Source organism: Sapajus apella, unplaced genomic scaffold (assembly GCF_009761245.1).
Source record: "Sapajus apella isolate SASKATOON/1434 unplaced genomic scaffold, GSC_monkey_1.0 scaffold52, whole genome shotgun sequence".
In the NCBI taxonomy this organism is placed as follows: Eukaryota; Metazoa; Chordata; class Mammalia; order Primates; family Cebidae; genus Sapajus; species Sapajus apella.
The window spans coordinates 620946-643185 of NW_022436992.1; the positions used below are offsets into that span (position 1 = coordinate 620946).

The 22240-nt window shown below is 43.6% G+C and overlaps 1 protein-coding gene across 7 annotated transcripts in view; it reads left to right on the forward strand.

Moving 5' to 3' along the window:
- SEMA4F (ssemaphorin 4F) overlaps positions 1-11698 on the forward strand; it is a 30145-nt gene extending 18447 nt beyond the window's left edge. For 4 of the 7 annotated variants that reach the window (XM_032243442.1, XM_032243443.1, XM_032243444.1 and 1 more), the window contains 9 exons: positions 1239-1358; positions 1459-1610; positions 2260-2438; positions 2650-2797; positions 2925-3147; positions 3288-3397; positions 3512-3672; positions 7054-7112; positions 7368-10547. In XM_032243442.1, the coding sequence (XP_032099333.1) occupies positions 1239-1358; positions 1459-1610; positions 2260-2438; positions 2650-2797; positions 2925-3147; positions 3288-3397; positions 3512-3672; positions 7054-7112; positions 7368-7978 (1763 nt within the window). In that variant the 3' untranslated portion in view covers positions 7979-10547. Of the gene's footprint in view, positions 1-1238; positions 1359-1458; positions 1611-2259; positions 2439-2649; positions 2798-2924; positions 3148-3287; positions 3398-3511; positions 3673-7053; positions 7113-7367; positions 10548-11338 lie in introns of those variants that run through there. The other 3 variants (XM_032243449.1, XM_032243448.1, XM_032243447.1) reach the window with 3 other exon arrangements.
- Positions 11699-22240: the final 10542 nt, after the last annotated feature.

The window sequence follows — 22240 nt, forward strand, 5'->3', positions numbered from 1 at the left end:
CTCTGCTCCCACATGCCTGAGCATGGCTACTCTCTTCACTGCTTGCTTGTCTTCCTCCCTGAAGTCCTCCTTCCATCTGGCAAATTTCTCATTCCCATACCCAGCTCACATGTTGCCTCTGAGATGCTGTTCCCGCGGGTAGATATAGCTGGGTCCCCATATCTGTTAGTCTGTACCTCCAGGAATCTGATTACACACTTGTCTTCCTGATTCACATGGTAGTTCTTCGGGTCAGGGATGTACTTAGCACCCGGCACAGTTCCTTGTACATACTAGCTGGTGAAGGCATGCCACCTTGTTCTCTCCAGAGTGCCTGTGATACTCAACACACTTCCAGGGTGTTCACAACTTTGTTCTACTCTCTGATTCATTTTCCTCCTACTCGTGTCAGAGGCCTTGGTGGTGTTACTCAGAGTGGCCACCGTTCTTTCCCATTCAACCCACAGAGTGAACCTCCCTTCCTTCCCAGGATGCCTGTGATTTGTCTCTTATTCAATCTCCACTATCCCTGGAGCACCTCTGCCCCTCCTCTGTACTAGGAGGGAAGATCCGATTCCTTGTTGTTCTCCTGGCTGCCTGTAAAATCTCCACTCATCTCCGAGGCTAGTATCTCTCAAAGTGAGGTCCTGAATCACCTGCATTCAATTACTCCGATAGCTTGTTCAAAATGCAGATTCTTGGGCCACCCCCAGCTCTACCGAATGAGAATTGCTGGTCCAGGGATCTGCATTTAAATCACTTCCCCAAGTGATTCTAGTATTCTCTAAAATTGTGACTTGTTCTAGAGCAGTGTACGCCCACTGATGTTCAGAAAGAACGTTCATTCCCTGAGACATTTACCATAGTGGGACAACTTAAATAAGATTGGGACATGGTACAAAGCAAATGCCGCCTTCGGAGAGTCACAGTATAATCAGCACGTTACAGGGTCACTGAAACAGCAACAAAAAGCCCACAGAGATTTAAGCTTGATTTTTTATGAGGGAGGCCTTTATTCTCATACACATGGATATTCTGGCACAGTGTTTTCTTAACCCTGGTTTCCCTGACTGCCCTGGAGCAGTTGATGTCTAGATTTCCTTAATTGTGACAATGCCTGTGACATGCTCAGCAGTGTCTGGTACTCATGGGTGCTCAGTCCCTGAGAGTCGCTGCCCTGCTTTATGCCCTACTCTGCCTGTGACCTCTGTTGCTTCCCTCAGTGGGTCCCTGACAGCCCATCTCCTGTTGCCCTGCAGGAGGCGTCCTCTATGCTGCCACTGTGAAAAACTACCTGGGGACAGAGCCGATTATCACACGAGCAGTGGGTCGTGCCGAGGACTGGATTCGGACAGACACCTTGCCGTCCTGGTTGAACGGTGGGGAGAGGGAGAGGGGTCCTCTGAGGGGACTGATGAGGTGGAGTCTGGGAAGTCTCAGGCTTTGTCTGTGGAGATCTAAGGCCACTGGTCTTCCCAGCCCCAGCCTTTGTCGCAGCCGTGGCCTTGAGCCCAGCCGAATGGGGGGATGAAGATGGAGACGACGAAATCTACTTCTTCTTTACGGAGACTTCTCGAGCATTTGACTCATATGAGCGCATTAAAGTCCCACGGGTGGCCCGTGTGTGTGCGGTGAGACCCCATCTCAGCTATCTGTCTGTTGTCTCCTGCTCTGTCTGTCCCCCGTCTTATCTTTTCCTCTTTGGGTCTCTGTCTTTGAATCTCTCCTCTGTCTCCTATTTTCTCTGCCTTGACTTCTCTTCTGGGAGTGTGAGGAAGGTGTGAGAGAGGCTCTGGTCTCTCTGATACCCACAATTACTCTTGTGACACACTGTCCACAGGAGTTAGTGTAGAGGTTAAACCCTGGTGACAGACCAGGGTTCAAGTCCCTGCCCTACCTACCACTTAACTGCCTTTGGAACTCTGGCCAGGTTCTTTAACATCTTTGAAACTTGACTATAAAAAGAGGATAATAATGATGCCTGTTTGTGAGGTCTGTTTGAGGACTGAATGAGGTAACTTATGTAAAACACATAATACAGTACTTTATAAGTGCACAGTTAACTTAGTCACTGTCACTGTTATTGTGACCCCTTCACCCCTGTATTTCATTATCCCCACGGCTACTCCGCGTGCCTCTCTGTCCTTGAATTTGTATGCATCTGTCTCCCCATCTGTCTGTGTCTGCCCTGAAGTCAGGGAGGAAACTTAAATTGGCCTCCATGCTCTTTGCCCAATGATGATGGTCTAAAGAGAATATCCCATGTGCTTGTCACCCCAGGGAGACCTCGGGGGCCGGAAGACCCTCCAGCAGAGATGGACGACATTTCTGAAAGCTGACCTGCTCTGCCCAGGGCCTGAGCATGGCCGGGCCTCCAGTGTCCTGCAGGATGTTGCTGTGCTTCGACCTGAGCTTGGGGCAGGGACTCCCATCTTTTATGGCATCTTTTCTTCCCAGTGGTGAGGGGTCTTGGTGTGGACGAAAGTTATAGGGTGGGAGATATGTGAGATTGGCGCAATGTCAATGTTGTCTCTTCCAGAGGGGGCAGGCTTTCCCGCCTTTGGCTGCATGGCTCCCTGTGTATTTCTCGGGGGTCATCTTATTTGACAAGGGATGAGTTGCTGTCTCCCAGCACACTCCAGATATCCAGCTCCAACCTGTGACTTCCAGGGAGGGGGCTGCCATCTCTGCTGTCTGTGCCTTCCAACCACAAGACATTCGGACAGTGCTGAGTGGTCCCTTCAGAGAGCTAAAACATGACTGCAACAGAGGACTTCCTGTCATGGACAATGATGTGCCGCAGCCCAGACCTGGAGAGGTGAGGGGGCAGATCTTCATTCCAGGCCTGAAGTAAAGAGCTGCTATTAAGGCAAGAGCCCCACTAAGCATCACTCGAATGTCCTGTTTCCTGGGAAACTTTGTCACCAGCTCTGTATTTCCTTTAGTGCATCACCAACAACATGAAGCTCCGGCACTTTGGCTCATCTCTCTCCCTGCCTGACCGTGTGCTCACCTTCATCCGGGACCACCCACTCATGGACAGGCCAGTGTTTCCAGCTGATGGCCACCCCCTGCTGGTCACTACGGATACAGCTTATCTCAGAGTCGTGGCCCACAGGGTGGCCAGCCTCTCAGGGAAAGAGTATGATGTGCTCTACCTGGGGACAGGTATATTTAGTGGTCAAGCAGGTTGCCCACCTAGTGCATACATATTCTCATCACAGAGAGGGTCCTGTAATACATATAGGTCTGAGTCCCAGGCACAGGGACAGTTATGTCATTATTCTTGTTCCTTTCCTGCCCTCTAGAGGATGGACACCTCCACCGAGCAGTGCGGATTGGAGCCCAGCTCAGCGTTCTTGAGGATCTGGCCTTATTCCCAGAGCCACAGCCAGTTGAGAACATGAAATTGTACCATGTAAGTTGTAGCTATTAGGGAGTCTGTTGGGAAGATATCTGAGTCCAGAGCTTGTTTGTGACCCTGAGGTCTGGGAAATCCAGTGTCTTCCCCTTCCTCACTCCCTTTTTGTAGAGCTGGCTCCTGGTTGGCTCTCGTACTGAGGTGACACAAGTGAATATGACCAACTGTGGCCGTCTCCAGAGCTGCTCAGAGTGTATCCTGGCCCAGGACCCTGTCTGTGCCTGGAGCTTCCGGCTAGATGAGTGTGTGGCCCACACTGGGGAGCACCAAGGGTGAGTGTAGCTGCCTGGATTTCTTGCTTGCCATGCCAAGGCTCTGTCCCATCCACATGTCTATGTTTCTCATTGGTTAATGCTGCCCTATTGGAGGCTGTTTTCTTTCTGTCTGTTAGTGTCTACATCACTTTTGTGTCCTTCTGTCAGTCCACACTAACTTATCTGTTTGTCCATCTAGTGCCGCCTCATCAGTGTTCTTGCCTCTCTGCTGGACGTGCTTGACAGTGTGCCATCTCTAGTGGACACTTCTTAGTTTCCGTCTTACAGGAGCTCTTGGAAGTGTTTTCACAGTTATCCACTCCTTACTTCCATGAAATACTTTTCTCTTGCTGTCTATGACTCTGCATTCTTTGGTCTCCTTTACTTTCCCATCCAACTACTGAATGTTGATATTCCTCAGGGTTCAGTCCTGGACCAATTCTCTTTATGCTTCCATGCCCTCTCTAGGCAATTCCATTCTCATTCCTTTCAATACCATCTGAGTACTAATGATAACCACAAATATATCTAGTGGAGCTATGGAACTCCCCTTTCAACTGTCTAATTGATATTCTTTTCCGATGCCTCACAAGCAACTCAGACTTAGCAAGTCAAAGTATGCACTGTTGTTTCGACTTTCTCTTACCTGCTCCTCCTCTCGTTTTCCTCATTCCAGTAAAGGGACCTCCATGCATCCAGTTGCTCAAGCCAGAAATTGCCCACATTGTATTATGATTTGTGCTAATCCTAGCTTCCAAACATCCTTAGTCCACCCTCTTCTCTCCACCTCTACTGCTACCACTCTAGTCCACGCTATCATTTCTACTTAACTGAACTACTCTAATAACCTAATTGGTATTCTTTTGACCATTTTGGGGTCCTACCATCCATTTTCCATTTAACAGCTTAAAAGCATATGTCACATTGAAGCAAATCCCTGACATGATATTTATCTGAAATATTTCAATATGTATCTCTACCAGATGAGGACTCTTTTGTTTTTTTGAGACAGAGTCTCACTCTGTCACTCAGTTTGGAGTACAGTGATGCCATCTCGGCTCACTGCAACCTCTGCCTCCCTTGTTCAAGTGATTCTTCTGGCTCAGGCTCCTGAATAGCTGGAATTACAGGCACCCGCCACCATGCCTGACTAATTTTTGTATTTTTAGTAGAGACGAGGTTTCACCATGTTGGCCAGGCTGGTCTGGAACACCTGACCTCAAGCAATCCACCTGCCTCGGCCTCACAAAGTGCTGGGATTACAGGTGTGAGCCACTGCGCCTAGCCCAGGACTCTTAAAAACATTTTATTCTGGGAAAGCTCAAACATATTCAAAAGTAGAGAGAATTGTATAGTGAATTTCCATGCATCCATCCCTCAGTTTCAACAACCATCAGCTCCTGGCCAATCTTGCCTCATCAGTACCTTTACTCCTTCCCAACTATTTTGAAGTAAATCCCCTGGACATCATATCACTTCATTCACAAATCTTTCTGTATATATCTCTAACATTCAAGGCTTAAAAAAAAATCCATATTACTTTTATTATACCAAAAACTTACTTTCTTAATGTCAACAAATATCCAGTCAGTACTCTGATTTCTTCAATTGCATATATTTAAAAACTAGTTTATGTCAGTATCCAAATAATGCTTATTTTTTATACATATTCTGCTTATCTACAAACAATGCTTATTAATTATAACTGGTTGATATGTTTCTTAAGTGTCTTTTAATCTTTAATTGAGATCTTCCAGTAAAGTATTTTTAATCAGTTGATTCGAAAGTGTTTTTGCAAACTGACCTTGAGATTTCCTATTTTGAAGTCCAGTTAATTTATAGCATATTTATATACTAAGAACCCCAAGTGTATGAAGAACCCCAAGTGTAGGCAGAACCCCAGAATATTACAGAACCTTATGGTTACAAATTCTTTAGAGGTAAAAGTACCTGTCTTTGGGAATAAAACAGATTAATTCAACATGTCAAAGCAGAGTGAAATGTTTAAAATGATAACTGATCTGTAGGACTAGGTATAAAGAAAAAACTGACATAGAATAGTCATAACATTTAATTTTTTTTTCTGATATTTGTCTTGAATTATAAATGTAAAATCTTAAGCCATCTCTTGATCAAATTCTTGACTTTTTTGCTAGTTGGGGATATAAAGTAACTCTTGGATGACTGGCTCGATCAGCTTTGCATTTTTGGTTAAGATCTTTAACCTGGTCTTTTAGTTTTTTGGGGGAGAACTTTTAAACATTTAAGACAAAAGAAAGGGCTTTATTCTGTCTTTTATTGTTTTATCTTAAAATAAGAATTTGCTGGTCCTCAATATTCTCTATACTTGAGCCTCAGAGATTCCCTTAAGATATATGTGAGTGGAGGGTGGTGGTAGGGAGTGTGGGGTGTGGTAGCCAGTGCTCTGGGTTGGTTCTTGTGTACATGCTCCATACCTCAATTCATCCAAGGGAGAAGAACATAGACTGAAATTCCTGTGGCTACAGTTGTACATGTGGTCTTCCTGTGTTCCCCAATCTCAGCTAGAGTAATCAACCTTGGTTTTACCTAAGAAACTTCCATCTATTAGTACTAGTCTTGGAGTTCATTTCAGGGACCTCAATTCATACTGAAGGAGTTCATACTCAGATAAGTCTGTCTTTAATTGAGGCTTTTGTGTGTTCAGACTTTTTATCTGGCCTTCACTGAGAACCCTATTAGGGGTCTCATTGGCTTCCCTGCCTCTGGGAGTGGTGCCAGAGAGTTCAGCAGTGAGCAGTCCCTCTTGCTATCCTCCATTAGATATAGTCCACCCAAATCCTGGAAGTGCCAGAACTGTGTTATTTGAAACAGATCCGTTCAAACAACACATAGGCCAGTATATTTCAACTGCTATTGAAGAGTTCCTCTGTAGTGACAAGCAGCTTTTAGGAAACAAAAAGTCACCTCACTAACCTTAAAGGAATTTTGATTAGCTTCTACAGAGAAGAAGTTTGCTCTTTCTCTTAAATAAGAGAAAAAAAATCCCTATTGTTTTTATTCTTTTTTTCTTCCTAGCAAAATCTTGTAAGGTTGTGGACATCTAGGTACATTTCTTAGAAGATTCCCGTGTTTCCTTTAAAACACCCCCACTAAACATCTTTCCAGCAGACCTAGTACAAATTTAGCTGTCCATAGTCTTCTAGAAATATGCATGGAATTTGATATGGCAAATGAAATGTCATGAGTAATATTAAGATGTATTGGGGAAAATTTTTGTGATGAGAAATTTGATAATTTCAGGAGTGATTTCTGAGATGATGGTAGATCTAATGAATGAGGGAATGTTCAGTAACACTGAATGCTCAGGGTTGAAAGGAATGTTGACATTGGATTTACCAAGCATTCTCCTCTTTATAGGCTGGTCCAAGACATAGAGTCAGCGGATGTCTCCTCTTTGTGTCCCAAAGAGCCTGGAGGTCTGTATGGCTTAGGGAAATGTGGGTGGAGTGGATGGAAAGGGGCTAGAGAGTTGTCCATTTCGGAACCACTGTAAACCTTGGATCCTAGAAGATGTGGCAGCCAGGGACCTTGGGCCTTACCCTCTTTGGGAATCCCCTTTTTAGCTTAGTCTTGATGGCCCCTTCTCATGTCTGACATCCCTTCAAACTTTTCTTCATCACACCTCCAGCCTTTAGCCTCACCTCCTTTTGTGCCTTTGCTGTCTCTCACAGAACGTCCAGTAGTATTTGAAGTTCCCGTGGCTACAGCTGCGCATGTGGTCTTGCCGTGTTCCCCAAGCTCAGCATGGGCATCCTGTGTGTGGCACCAGCCCGGTGGAGTGACTGCACTCACCCCTCGGCGGGATGGGCTAGAGGTGGTGGTGACCCCAGGGGCCATGGGTGCTTATGCCTGTGAATGTCAGGAAGGTGGGGCAGCCCGTGTTGTGGCAGCTTACAGCTTGGTATCGGGCAGCCAGCGAGATGCACCCAGCCGGGCCCACACAGTGGGGGCGGGACTGGCTGGCTTCTTCCTGGGGGTTCTTGCAGCATCCCTGACTCTCCTCCTGATTGGTCGTCGTCAGCAGAGACGGCGACAGAGGGAACTTCTGGCTAGAGACAAGGTGGGCTTGGACCTGGGGGCTCCACCTTCTGGGACCACAAGCTACAGCCAAGACCCTCCCTCCCCCTCTCCTGAAGATGAGCGGTTACCCCTGGCCCTGGCCAAGAGGGGCAGTGGCTTTGGTGGATTCTCTCCACCCTTCCTGCTTGATCCTTGCCCGAGCCCAGCCCACATTCGGCTAACTGGGGCTCCTCTAGCCACATGTGATGAAACATCCATCTAGAGCTGGGCAAATGACCACTAGCATATAAGTGATCACTGGAACAGAGTGACCACTGAGATGCCGGGGGTTGCTGGGCCTGGAAGACCATCTCAGCCTCTGAGTTCTCTTTGAGTCTGAGTGATTACTGGGACTTTAGTGTCTGTTCTCTCTGAGCCTGGACGGGCTTGGGGCCAGACCATTGTCTGATTTCTGATTTACATGAGAGATCAGAACTGCTTTCTGCAGGAAATTGGGGCTTCCCCCCAATATCTGAACCCCTGTGACCCTTCATCCCTGGCCCTCTGTCTTGGGCCCATTAGTTTGGGGGATGGGGCACAGGACATAGCTATGACTTTGCTTTCTGGTTGGAGCCTGGCCAGAAGGAAAAGCCATGGAGGTGGTTGGGGGCTAATGTGCACTGAGTCCTTGGGGTTGTTCTGCTTATTCTTCAAGTTTATCTGAATCTCTGTGGGGAGTGCATGATCCCCATGTTGCAACATGGAGTCTCTGCCCTGAGATGTTCTCCATCTCAGTTTTCCTTCTTCCATGAAAGAGTGCGTGTAAATACATGGTGTTCATAGGAGGCCTGGCTACATGTGCATGAATAACTGGGCCAATGCTTAGGAATATTTATGGGAGGTAGGGAGGGAGAAGATTGGAATGGGGGCATTGCCTGCAGAACTTTAGACCCTGTAGCCAGTGAGGGAATGTCTTTCCTTTCTAAAAGGAACTGAAACACTGCCCCTCTCCTCATTACTCCACAACCCTACTCTAAATTTGAGTAGAGAAAAGCTCCTAAAGTGACCTTCTGGGTGGGAAGGGCAGCAGTACACATGGCCCCATCCTTCTCTTTGTTTTTGCCCTCTGGCTGCCACCACTGCCATGTCACAGCTGCTTTCTCTGGCTAGAGTGTAGGCTGCACCCCATTTCCTGGGCTCCCGTTAAAAATTAACAACATTCTAATGGTTAGGGAACAACAGAAGGGGAACAGTCAGAGGATATACAAGCAGTATAAAGATAAGTTTGCATCAGTGACTTTACTCAGGGTGACACCCTTGCCCTAAAGCAGGAGTCCCCCCTACCTGGGGCCCATGGACTCCCTGAAATTGTATGCAAAATGTTGTTTGTACATGTGTGTCTGTATGTCTCTGTGGGGAGGTTTTATGGCTTTTGTCAGATTTCCAAGGCCTTAACAAAGTTAAAGGACCACTGCCCTGAGGTCACTGCACTGAGGCCAAGCTAGGATGGTGTCACTCTGTGGCAGCTCTCCCTGGCCTTGCTCCACCTGGAACAGTGTGATTGCTGGAATGGAGTGACAACTGAGATATCAGAGGTTGCTGGGTCTGGAAGACTGTCATGGCCTCTCAGTTCTCTTTGAGTCTGACTGACTGTGGCCAGTCCCTGGACTGGTAGCTGCTGGAGGCTTTCTTGTTTCTCCGGTCCCTGGAAGCTGAGCTCTGTGTGTATTTGATGACACTGTCAACTCTCACCAAACGTCAAGACCTCTTGCTGCTTGACACTTGCACATGCTCTAGGCTTCTCATGCTCAGTCCCGGTCTTGGCCTGTGAATGTGCCTCGTTTCATCCCTGGTGCTTGAGGCCTTCAAGCTCCAATCAGTGATCCGGTCCTTCCCCTTTGAAGTTTTCTGCTCTACTTTCCTTGGCAGCAGCCTGTGAACTACTCAAAAGAGTCCCCTTGGGTTTGGAATTATCAGTGGCTTTGCCACTAAAAAAATGTGTGATCTTCAGCAAGTAACCTAACCTTAGGGACATCAGTTTACTCATCTGTGAAGTGGGGATAGTAAAACCTACCTCAGGGTTGCTGCAAGGATTAAATATGTCAACAATAAAGACCTGTCTGTACCAATGGATGTTGTTGCAAAAATGATCTTATTATCCATAATTATATAGCTTAACTATATGATAACCATGACACATGCAAGCACATTAAGCCTCACTCAGTAAAAGGACAGTCATTACTTCACAGGTGACCTGTTGTGGGTCACCTCTGGCCAGTTCTTGGCTGCTGGTTTCTATGTTTTGGGAGGCAGATCTGTGATTTTTATAGTTCTCAGATCTGTCTGACCTTAGTGGCCTGAGCTGCCTTTCTATAGAATAGAGGAAGGCTGTGTGCTCTTTGGTTTATCCTCAGCCTATCTTTCAACCCATGCAAGGTTATGGCCTAGTTCCACTTTAGGGGAGGAGGGAAGGTGGGGAGATGTCAAAGGTGACTTGGGTTTCTGTGGAGAGTGGGAGAGAAGAGTTTTTCAAGGAGGAGAGAGACCAGGGCTTTTATACTCTGAGCCACTATTTCCCTGCCCTAACCACCTAGGGCCAGGCACCAGACAACTAGGGATGGCCTCTTTCCCCCAAAGCCTGCTAAAATTACTGAAACTAGCCAATCCTAAGTCTGCCTACCCTGCCTCACCCATTCCTTCCAATGGAAACTACAGTAACACTCTTGCCCACGTTTTTCCTGCTCCCTCTGCATCCTGACTGACCCTTGTGCTTCCCCATGTGGCCCCTGCATAGTGTGCCTTGCCTCCTGTTTCTAAGGATCTGTGTGTATAAAATTCCTTGATGAAAGTCATTTCTGTGTCTATGTGTCTTATTATACCTTATTAAAACAAATCCTGGGTATATTTTAAAACACCAGGGACTCCCTGAAGGTTAATGATTGAGAACGCTGATTGGACCTGTCTAATCAGGGAGGCTGAGGCCTCAGGCCTTCATTAGGCACATTGCATGTCTGTCAAGTAAGGGCCACTATTCACCTCACATGGGTTCATCTGAATTCTCTGCCAACCTGAAACACGACAACATGGTACCCATTCTTAGCACTGTTAAGATACACTTAAGTGTGTTTGATAGGTAAGCTCCAATTCCTTCCTCCATAAGAAGTGAGAAGGCAGAAGTAGCCTTCCCTGAGGTGAGGACGGGGATGGGTGTTTTTTCTTTGAGTGCTGTAGACCTATGTAGGGAGCCAGAGTAGCCCACCCCCTCTGGGGGGACAGCAGCAAGGCTGCTATAAACTTTGGGTGAACTTCAGGGAAATGAAACCACAGTAGGAAGATGTGTATGTCTTAGAACAGATGGGCCTACAGAGAGAACAGATAACCAGCTTTTGCTGAACTTGCTACAAGATAGTTTTTAGCTGAAGTATGTTAACTAAAGTATGAGAATAATAACCACAGGCTGTTCCAAATAACTGCACCCTCCCTCAGCTGTGTGCTTTGTGAACATATAAAATAAAGTACACTGACACAGGTCGGGGCCGGAGAGACTGACATCTTCACCTCCCAGACTGCCTGGTCCAGCTTTCTCTATGTCTGTGTCTTTGTCTTTCTTTATCCCCTACCATTCCCTCTTAGGTCCTTGAAGCCCTGTGCAGCGCGGGATGCGGCACAGACCTATGCCCTGCTTCCATACCATTTCCCCAGATGTGACAGACCTCTGCTGGGATGGAATGTGTTTGCTTGAGACAGCTGTGATCTGGAGGATTGTGAGAAAGGGTCCCATGCTTGGTGTGGAAGCTTCTGTATGGGCTTGGATGAGGAGCTTCTCAGCAGCAGTCATAAGAACCAGAGGATCTTCTGCCCTTTGCTGGAAGCCACATGAACCTCCTGGATTCATGTGAAATTCTAGGGAAAGGGATGACCGCTGTCAAGATGGCTGACATCAAGTATCTCATCAGGTGACTGGAGGCTTAGAATCAGGTTAATTTGATTAAATAAAGAAACAAATAGTTTTTGTACCTATGAGTTTGTGGAGAAAAATTTCTGCCCAGTAATATCAGCATTTCTAAAATTGTCTGGAGCATATTCGTGATGAACCTACCTATAGATTGAGAAGAATAGCTGAAGATAGGGTGGAGTTGAGTGAGCAGCAAGTTCCCAAAATGAAGAAAGAGGACCTTCCTCCAATCTTTTGCAGGGGCCTTTCCCCTAATGCAACTTCTTCTCACACATATCCACCAAATTAACTTTTTTACCAGACTCAAAGCCTGTGGTTTCATCATCATAATATAGGTCATCGTAGATTGAGATTGCCTTACAATTCCTAGGTAAATGTCCTTGGGAAAAAGGGAATATGAACCTACAGGATTCCAGTCAACAAAATAAGGTGTCCACATCTTCCCTATACAAAGGTTTGTGATACAGCTGTCATTAGGATCTTTGCTAGATAAGTTCTTATTCCTTTGGGTATTTATTGTGGTACTAGTCAGGGAAGGCTTTGTTATGATGCAATAACAACCCCACACTCTTTTAGCGGCTTAAAACATTTGTTACTCATGCCGTATTTCTATCCTTGGTAGTCACTCAGGAACCAAGGCTCAGGGAGGCTCCATCTTGACACAAGCTTCCATGATTGTAGAGACAGGAAAAGGGAACTTGGCTAGCCATAGGTAGGCTCCTAAAGTTTCTATCTAGAAGTAACATTCATGATCACATTTCAATGACCAAAGCAAGCCACGTGACTATGCAAATTCAAGCAGATGGAGAGGGTTGTCATAGCCTTGTACTCAGACCACAGTACTAAGCATTTGTGCCTGCAGGATAGCCACAGGCCCAGCGTAGTGCTCACGTCTGTAATCCCAGCACTTAGGGAGGCTGAGGCAGGCAGATCACTTGAGCCCAGGAGTTCCAGAGCAGCCAGGACAAAATGTTGGAATCCTGTCTCTCAAAAAATACAAAAGTTAGCTCGGCATGGTGGCAAACACCTATAGTCCCAGCTACTTTAAGAGGCTGAGGTGAGAGGATGGATTAAGCCTGTGAGCCTGGGAGGTGGAGGCTGAAGTGAGTCATGGTTGTGCCACTGGACTACAGCAGGGGTGACAGAGCGAGACCTTGTCTCAAAACAAAAATACAAATAAAAAATTGTGGCCTCAGACCCTTTTGGTAGGACTAAGAGCTGCTGATGTCCTCTTTGTTTCTTTACTGAAGGGAAACATATACTAAATATTTGCACTCATAATCTCACTCACCTCTCCTATTGAGCACCTGCTACTTCCTCTCCTTTCTTCCGTCTCCATGAAGTAAAGTGTATTTCCTTTTAGAGAAATGGTGACTGGATATTTTTAAAAATACCTAGGTAAGAAGGGCTGCTGAATTGGAGAGGACTCATGGTGACCGAGTTCAGTAAAAAGAGAAACTTAGTGACTCACTTAGTAGAAAAGATAAGGAGTAGGTATTTCCCAGGATTGCAAGAAGGGCCTCAGGAACTGAGGCCTTAGCCACTGGAATCAGGGTTTAATGCCACCAGGATTCTTTTTCTTCCATTAGTCTGTCAACTCTGCATGTTCTGCTTGCTGTAAATGGACATATTCCTAGAGCTAGGAAAGATGGCTGCCATCTATCCTTCATATTCTCTCAGCTCTGTACAGTAAGGCAAGGCTACTTCTTTAGCTGCAATCCAGGAATCCCAGGGAAAGATTCTGATTGGCCAGCTTAGATCACATGCCCACACTGAACCAATGACTGTGTCCAAGGAAATGGGATACTATGATTGGTCAGGCCTGAGTCAAATGCGTGCCCAGGGAAGACAGGATTAAATTGTCAGAACAAGGGACGTGGTTAAGTTGGCTGGGAAAATAAAAACCATAGGTACTGTAATTTACTATACGTGTCTTAGAGTTAGATATCAACAGTGACATTCGAAAACTAAGATCATGTTGTTCCTTCCAAATTCAAACATTCGTATCATGTCCTGTTACAGTTAGAATAAAATCCAAATCCCCCACTGTGATTTACAGAGCCTTACATGTTAGGACCTCAGTCCATCTATCTGAACTATTTTTACTTTCCCCTCAATCAGGCAACAGCCACACCAGCCTTCATTCAGCTTTCTAGATACACCAAACTTGTTCCCAACTACAGGTAAATAGTTGTTTCCCCTGATCTTTGCAAGCCTGTGTCCTTCTGGTTAGTCAGGCTTTATCTTAAAGGTTGCCTCCATAAAGAGACCCACCCTGATTACTCTGTATAAAGTAGCTCCCAGTTACATCCTGTCACATCCTCCTATTTTAATTCTCAGCATAGCATATCATTAATTTGTATTTTCTTGTTTGCTTGTTTATTTTAATTATATTCCTTCTTGTTTAGATTGCAAACTCCTTGAAAGCCGGAGTTTTCTTTTGTTCATGGCTTTTTTGTTCACTGCTGTTTCTCCAGTCCTTAGAACAGTGAACAGTGCCTGAACAGGTAGTAGATGCTCAATATTTGCTGAGTGAATGAATATGGCCATTGCCGAGCTGACCCACTGGGTAATGGAAAGAACACAGGTCTTGCTAAGAGGACAACATCATCCACTGGTCAATTCTCCTATAGGAGCCCACATAGTTCCCAGCTCCTGTGGTTCTGCAGTACTAAGTGGGAGCCCCTGGGATCCTCTGCTCACAGGCTTATGCTTTTCAAGGGACAGCTTTAGAGTGTCCTTCTCTGAGACCTCAAACAACCTCTCCCTGTCTATATTCTGAACTCCATCCTGGACCCTTCTTTGCTTTGGGCCCTGATTTGTGTCTGGTGTTCACAGGTAGGTCGTCTCTGCTCTTTCTTTCAGAGTGAAAGAATCAAAGTATCTCTGGAAGGCACAGCAGTACTTTGCAAGCATAAATTCTCTGATCGTAGTTGCCCTTAATAGTAATCATAATGCCCTAAACTATAATAAGGTGCTAGATATGGTGTGGGCATTGAGCTAAACATTTTATACATCAAACTCAATCTCAGAAAGACTGGTGTTGTTAGCCACATTGTAAGTCAGTGAAACTGAAGCTCGAAGGAGAAATAACTTGCTCAGGGTCATACAGTTAGTTTGTAGTTGAGTTGCGACTAAAACCCAGGTCTCTCAGATTCCGAAGCTTGTGCTCAGAACCCCTGTGGTATACAAAGTACCCAAATAGTGCCCATTAGGGATCAACTTCCAAGTACTGGGTCTTGCCTTCCTATAGCGGAGTGGTATTTCCTCCTTCACTAATTGTTCACTTCATGTATATAAAACAGAACATGATCCTATTTCAATACATAACTTCTGTAAAACCAAAAATTAAAACACCATAGTAAAATAAATGAGAAAAACATGGTATTTCATTTGCAATACTTGGAAAAATGTTAACATTCTTAATCATAAATGAGCTCTTAGAAATCAACAACAAAGATTAACATTACAAGGGAAATGAAAATAAAAGGAACAGAGGAAAATGAACACAAATGATTAATAAGGTGATATGAAGATGATGTAGCTGAACATTAATAGATGAAAAAGCAATTTCTTTGTAATATTACATTATCAATGATCACAAATACAGATATCTAACATTTGTATAGAATTTTAGGAAGTGAGGAATTCTTAAACAATGGAAAAATTTGCTCCAGTTTTGGGAAATTTGCTCAAAATTTAGATCTTGTATATACTTTACCCTGGCAGTTCCAATCCACAGGAATTATTCCAACAGAGTAGTTGGACAAATGAAATTTATGTATAAGCATGTTCCTTACATAGAAAATCTATGGGTCTAATTTATCACCCTTCAACTACTTATGTATCAATTAATTAAAAAAATACATTGGGGGGATGTTCATTAAATATGAATTTAGGTCTATTTAGGTCAGATTGTAGGCTAGGTTCTGGAGACACAAAAGTGAGTAGAACGAAGTATCTCTTCCTTTAAAGCTCATAATTCAGGGGATAGGGAGAGAGTAAGCAGACAGCAACACACTTTGAAAGGCACTATTGTTAAAGTGTGTTCCAAATCTGAGGAACCCAAAGATACCTCATTCTATTGACCTCTCTTCTTAACTAGCAGTTTGAGAAACAGGTTTCAGATGCCAATCAAAGCCTTTGTACCACCTAACCAGACTCCCTTGAAGCTACTGAGAAAGTCTAATGTAGTGTAGTCTAGTGAAACATACACATGCCTCATTTTGTTTTTTGTGTATATCAAATTTTACATAATAAAACACTTTAAAGTAAGATGTTTTTCTGTCTATGGAACCAGAAAAGACAAAAAGAAAAGGTTGGTGACATTGTGTGCTCCCCAAACAAGGGTTTGGGGAGAGTGGGCCTTCTATACTATTGTTGGAAATGAAATTAGTATACACTCATGGAGGACATTCTGGTAATATCTACTGAAAGCTTTAAAGTGAATACATATAATTTGATCCAGTAATTACACTTTTAGAAATTTATTTTAAGGAAATAGCAGTAAACTCTGCAAAGACATACTTCTAAAGATTTTTATTTTGATATTAATTATAAGCCTAAAATGTTGGAAAAAATCAATTATTCAACAAGAGAAATTTGGGTAAATAAGCATCAGTATTGACATGAAAAAATGTACACATTGTTAAGCAAAAAAAGAGAAAGCAATAAGAAAGGGCAAAGCAGTTCCTAACAGCTGGGAGCTGGCCTGGCACTCAGAGCCAGGCCTCAGTGTTCTCCTGTTGAACATGAAGGATTTCATAGAACACCAACATCAGACAAGGACACTCAGTGCCGATGATAGATCAAGAAAAAAAATGAGATCACTCTGTAATCATGTCTGAACATAGACAAAACAGGAACATTGTCCAGACCACAAAATGACCTAGCATCCTCTTCTCCTGGCTAATAGGAATGATTGCTGCTTCTTTACCAGTTCTTCACTGGCTTTAGCCTTGTAGCCATCTTCCCTCCTCCCAGATGAGAGTTATTAAGACACCCACATACAGAATTACTCTGCTTCCTGAAATCCTTCTGCAAACCTGACTCACACAAGCCTGAGTCCCATAATAAGTTATTTCTGATACCCTCTTACTGAAACACCCCACAATTTCCCATGTCATGCATTCTCACCCACAGAAAAAAGTAATAACCCCCACTTGCTTGACTACAGGTATATTCCCAGTGATCTTTGACTGGAGAGCAATGACAATCAGCACTATCTCATAATTGTTTGTAATAGATATGTATTTTCATTGTCATAAAATTGTCTGGCACTGCCCCACAACAAACTGTTAGCAATGGTCACCCCTGATGAGGGATTTTACTTTTGATTTACTGTCTTTTTATTTTATTTTTATTTTTTACAATGTGCATGAATTGAGATAGAGAGGAGGAGGACAATTAACAGGAGGGGAAGTAGAATAAGGGAAGGAAGAAATGGAAGAATGAAGACGAAGATGGTAGTGGCAGCAGCTCTAAGACATGTTTGATAATGATGTTATTAGAGGATCTTTACGTTTTTCTCTAAATATCTATAATTCACATGCATTACACTCAAATATGAAAAACAAGTTATTTTTAAATGAAAGAAGATTGTGATTTTCCCGGGGAAATACAATATGACTGTTTCTAATTTTTTATCTTTGCAATAGTGAAGTAGGGATCTTGTGCCTGACTAACATTAAAGACAAGTTTGAAGACTTTTGGTTTTCCAGGTCCATTGTAGTATAGTTAGTTGCAGTAGGTGTCGCTTTTTCCCCAAGAATAGCCTCTTGCTAATGCTGGCGGAAGTTCGCTCTGAGCTGTACCCAGTTCTGTCAATTATCTGTCTTCAAGATTTGCCTAATCTCTAATCTTTGAGTAATATGTACTTGTCGTTTTCCTTCCTTCTGTAATTTAGATCCACGATCCAATGTAGATGAGGGAAATTACTATACATTCTTTATTTCTTTCTGGAGAACTTTCACATAGCCATCCTATTAGATTTTCGTGGTAATCCAAAGTGCTTCAGGTAGGTATTATTAGCTTTGTTTTAGAGATGAGGAGGGCGAAGTTCATCAGAAAACTGAGGTCATTAACAACGAATTGGTCAAGCTTTCTTTCCCCTCCATTATCTAATTCAAGAAACAATGCAGCAAATACAGCACTATTTGGGCTTTAAATATATGAATATATATTTACTGGTTGATATATATAAATTTACTGGTTGATAAATATATCAACCATAAAAATATGTTCCTATGAGTTTCTGAGAACTGAGGTACAAATTATGAGAACTGACCATGCTGTGTGCATACTGTGATTATGCAAAAGCTTCTGGAGATGCATTATGTGGAGGGGCCCTCTCAGCTGTGGACAAGATGTTCAGTCTTCAGAGGTCTGGGAGTTACTCAGAAACAGCGAGGCTCCAGGGAGAGCATGCTGAAGGTGACTCATGTTTGCACATGCGTGACTTGGGGTTTTGTTATAAACGTGAAGTTTTGTGCTGAGTGGTAATATCGGATGCAAAGGACTGTTTGCTCCGTCTATTGGAGGTCTCATACTTTCCCAAAACTTGAATGTTATCAATTATCAGGCAGTCATTTCCTGATGCCTGCCACGTAGCTCCTTTTCTAGTTTGCTTTTCCTACAATGTTTTGGAGTTAGAAATCAAATAACCAAGCTAGGTGGAAATGAGTATAACATCAAGTTTTCCCAGGTTCAAAGCAACTCTATTTGAAGACATTTTTATTTGTGCATTAATTTCTGGTTCATAACTGAATTATGGAAAGGAGACACTGACTGATAGAAAGCTGGTTCTGGATAAATGAGGAATGATTATGCCAGTATTTTTCAGAGATCCAAAGTGATCAAGGCCAGCTTTGATCTCATTCTACTGAGTCACGCTGGGCATGTGTATGGCTTGGTCACTCACTCCACTGCTGCAGCCATGTGAAGGGAATGCTCCTGTCTGGGGTGAGGGTGTCCAGCCTTATGGAGCGGGCCTGACCACCCTCCGATGGTGTGGTAGGCACTGGGCCAGGAGGGAAGCTTGTGGGGTGTGGGGCAAGTACCAGGCAAAAGAAGCACCAGGCAAAAGAAGTACCAGGCTCTGGGGCAGACTGCTGGATTGTGACTTAAGTTGACACAGGAAGATAGCAAATCCAGTCCTTTCCCCAGATGAATTGAGACATGGTAGGGCCCGTCTCACAAATTCAGGGTGCAGGGTGGAGAATAGGTAAGGATCAGATGCACCACACATACCAGCAGCTTGTGCCTGGCAGTATGCCTAAGATGAGGTGGGGAAAGGCAGACACAGGGTTCATGAAATGTGGCCAACAGAAACGAAGCAGCAGAATGCACCCAATCAGCTGCCTGAAGTACAAGGCAGGGACCCAAGGGAGGGAACACATTTGAGGGACATTTAAGGTCCCAAGAGATCTGGGATGAAGTGACAGGACCTGGTATGCTCTGCCTATGAACTTCACCTCTGTTGTAGGGCTGAGAAGCCTGGCATTTGGAAGCTTGAGGCTGCCAAAGTGACCTCCAAAATCACCCACTGGGGAGGCAATGGGTTCTGTTGGATGTGTCACAAGAAGGGGCCCTCTTCACTCAGGCAAGGTGGGCAGTCTTCAGAGGGCTGGGAGTTCTTTGCAAACAGCTAGGATAGGGCTAGCACTGGGTGTGGTTACTGAGGACAGGGGCCCTCAGTAGTTACCTGGGGAATTGAGCCCAGAGTAAGCTTTTTTGGAGCCCACAGATCTGAGGCTTCCCTTCAGAGGGGCAGGGACCAGGCAGAGCAGACCAGCTTGGTTTTTCACAAGGGTGGGAGTGAGTTGGAAAGTGGCCTTAGGTCACAAACACTAACCGCTTTAAGAGAAATGCAGCTCATCCCACTGACCTTGAAATGACTTTTGCATGTGCACACATGAGTGTGTGTGTTTGTGGGTAAAATATATTTATCTTAAAAAATTACGTAAATATGCTCATAATAAAGCATTTAGGATATGCTGAAAAGCACATGAAAATAAGGATCACTTCAAAACCCATAGGCCAGAGATGCAATCTCTAAATATATTTTGGTGAATTTCCTTCCAGACTTTTCTCTATATATTCAACATAGGGATATAAATAGATATTTTAAATAAACAGTATGATACTGTTTTGTAAATTGCTTTTTCGATTTGGTACTGTATCTTGGATAGTTTTTCACAATAATACATTTTATTCTATACCATCATCCTGCAAAAGATTCTATTGCTTGATGTTTCTTATTTTAACTCACCTTCCATTGATTAATATCACATCATTTGAAAATAATACCTTTGTTTCTTTCTTCTTTTCCTTATTTGAGTGTGTTGGCTGGAACTTCCAGAATTGGCCCAGATAGAACTCAAGTTCTTGACTTGAACGTGATTCTACAGCAGCGCCTTTGGTATTTCACCATTGTTTTTCACATTTCCTCTTGATTTCTAATAGGTTTATAATATAGAGGGAGTCTTTGTATTAACTCTAACACTAACAGGGTTTTATATTTTTCTTTTCAGAGGATAGGATGGATGTTGAATTATGCCAAATATCTTCCTAAGCAGACAGTAAGATGATGGTATAGTTTTTCTCCTTTAGCCTGTGAATGTCCCAGTGCTGAACCCACGTTGGTTCCTGAGATCAGTCCTGTGTTAGTGGTTTTGCAGCTCGGGAAGGGGAAGTTGCTGCTCTGGGAAATATTGCAGAAAAAGTAGCATGCTTTATAACCTGTGCCACACCTGCTCTTTTTAACCTTAAATCAAGGAAATTGTCCCCTATCAGTTCATAGGGTGTTTCCTCATTTTTTTTTTTAATAGCTACAGAGTGTTCCTTTGTGTGGTTGTGTCACAGTTTATTTATTCAACCAGTTCCCTAGTGATACATATATGAGATGTTTCCAGTCTTCTGCTGCAGTAAGTAACCTCATAAATACATTATTTTGTAGGTATGTGGATATGCTTTAAAAGAAATTCTCAGAAATGGGACTACTGTGTTAGAATGAACTGGGAAGCTTTCAACCTTTTAGAGACAGATTACTAACAGATAAACTCTGATAGACTCAGATAAACAGTTTAGACAACTTGGCTATAATATATTCCTATGTTTAATAAAACATCTGCAGCCAAGACAGTTGGGCCTGGAATTGTTGCACGTGTGTGTGCATGTGTGTGGTTATGTGTGGGTGTGTGTGCACATGTGTGCATGTGTGTGCATGTGCATCTGTGTGTGTGTGCGTGCTTCTTTCAACCTTTTATGCTTTCTTCTTGATATTCATGCTTTCTCAGTGATTCAATCCTTCAGTCTCTCATTTTTTTAATGCACGTTTCTTTTCTTTTTGTCTTTTTGTTTTTTTTCCTTTTTGTGGAGAATGGGGTCTCACTATATTGCTCAGGCAGGTCTCGAACTCCTGGGCTCAAGCTGTCCTCCTGCCCCTGCCTTCCTAAGAGCTGGGGTTACAGGTGTGAGCCACAGCGCCTGGCCATACTTATATTTTCTAGCACATGTTGGAAGCAAGGAAGGTGATAATCATTGTTAGGCATTGAGCACCTTCCCAGGGCCAGACACCTTGCCAGGTGCTCTGAGTGTATTATTTCGACCTCTCATTTCAACCACACCAAGAGCTCTTTTGAAATCTTTTTACAAAATGAGGAACCCAGAGCTCCGTTTGCTCAAGGTTCCCAGCTAGGAGTTAGTAAGTGCAGAGCTTGGAGCCAAGTCTACCTGCTCCACAGCCATATCCTCTTTATTAGCCACACCCATCCAGAAAGTTTCCCCCAGCATTCCCATTCGCAGTCATTCCTAGCTAACAATGAGCTGGGAAAGATTAATGTGTGGCGACTTGTCCTAATAGTTAAAAGCAATACCCTTCAGCTTCTGGCTTATTCTTTTAATAACAGCTCTGTGTTGCTATCTTCGTTCTGATGCCAATCAGGTAAAATTAACAAACACTTGTGGAACATCTGTCAGGTGGAAAGCATGGGGCTAGTTGTTGTAGGGAATGCAGAAGGATAAGTCGAGACTCATGCTGGACAAGCCGAAGCCTGGTCTTGCCAAGCAATATGTAGGTTGGCTGGTTAACCTGTAAATAACTGCTCCCATGGGATAATGCTGCCAAACTGACTTCCCAGGGTAGGGACTTATACATTGTGAAATAAGTACAGTCAATCAATCAAGACTAGTTTCTTCTTTCTGAAGGCCACACACCACATATCAAATTAAACTCTAGATTTTTAAGCTTATTAAACCTCTAAAACAAGTTGTGGAAAAACTAGTAAAGAGTATTAATTTCTATTGTGGAGGAATAACTTTATAAGAACTAAAGCTACAGAAAAAAATGGTAAAGAAAAAAAATTGATAGCCTGAAAAATTTCAGAAAAGAACTTAAAAACACAGTAGATTAAATGATCAATATGATAGCATTACTTTAAAAATAAAGATAATGGTTATGGTAACTTAAATGAGAGGTTTAAAAAAGCTTATTAAAATAAGTAAGAAAATGAATTATTGACCCCAAATAATGGCCAAGATGCTCTGCTTAAATGCCTTACTAACTTCATGGCTGACGATGGGATAATTCGA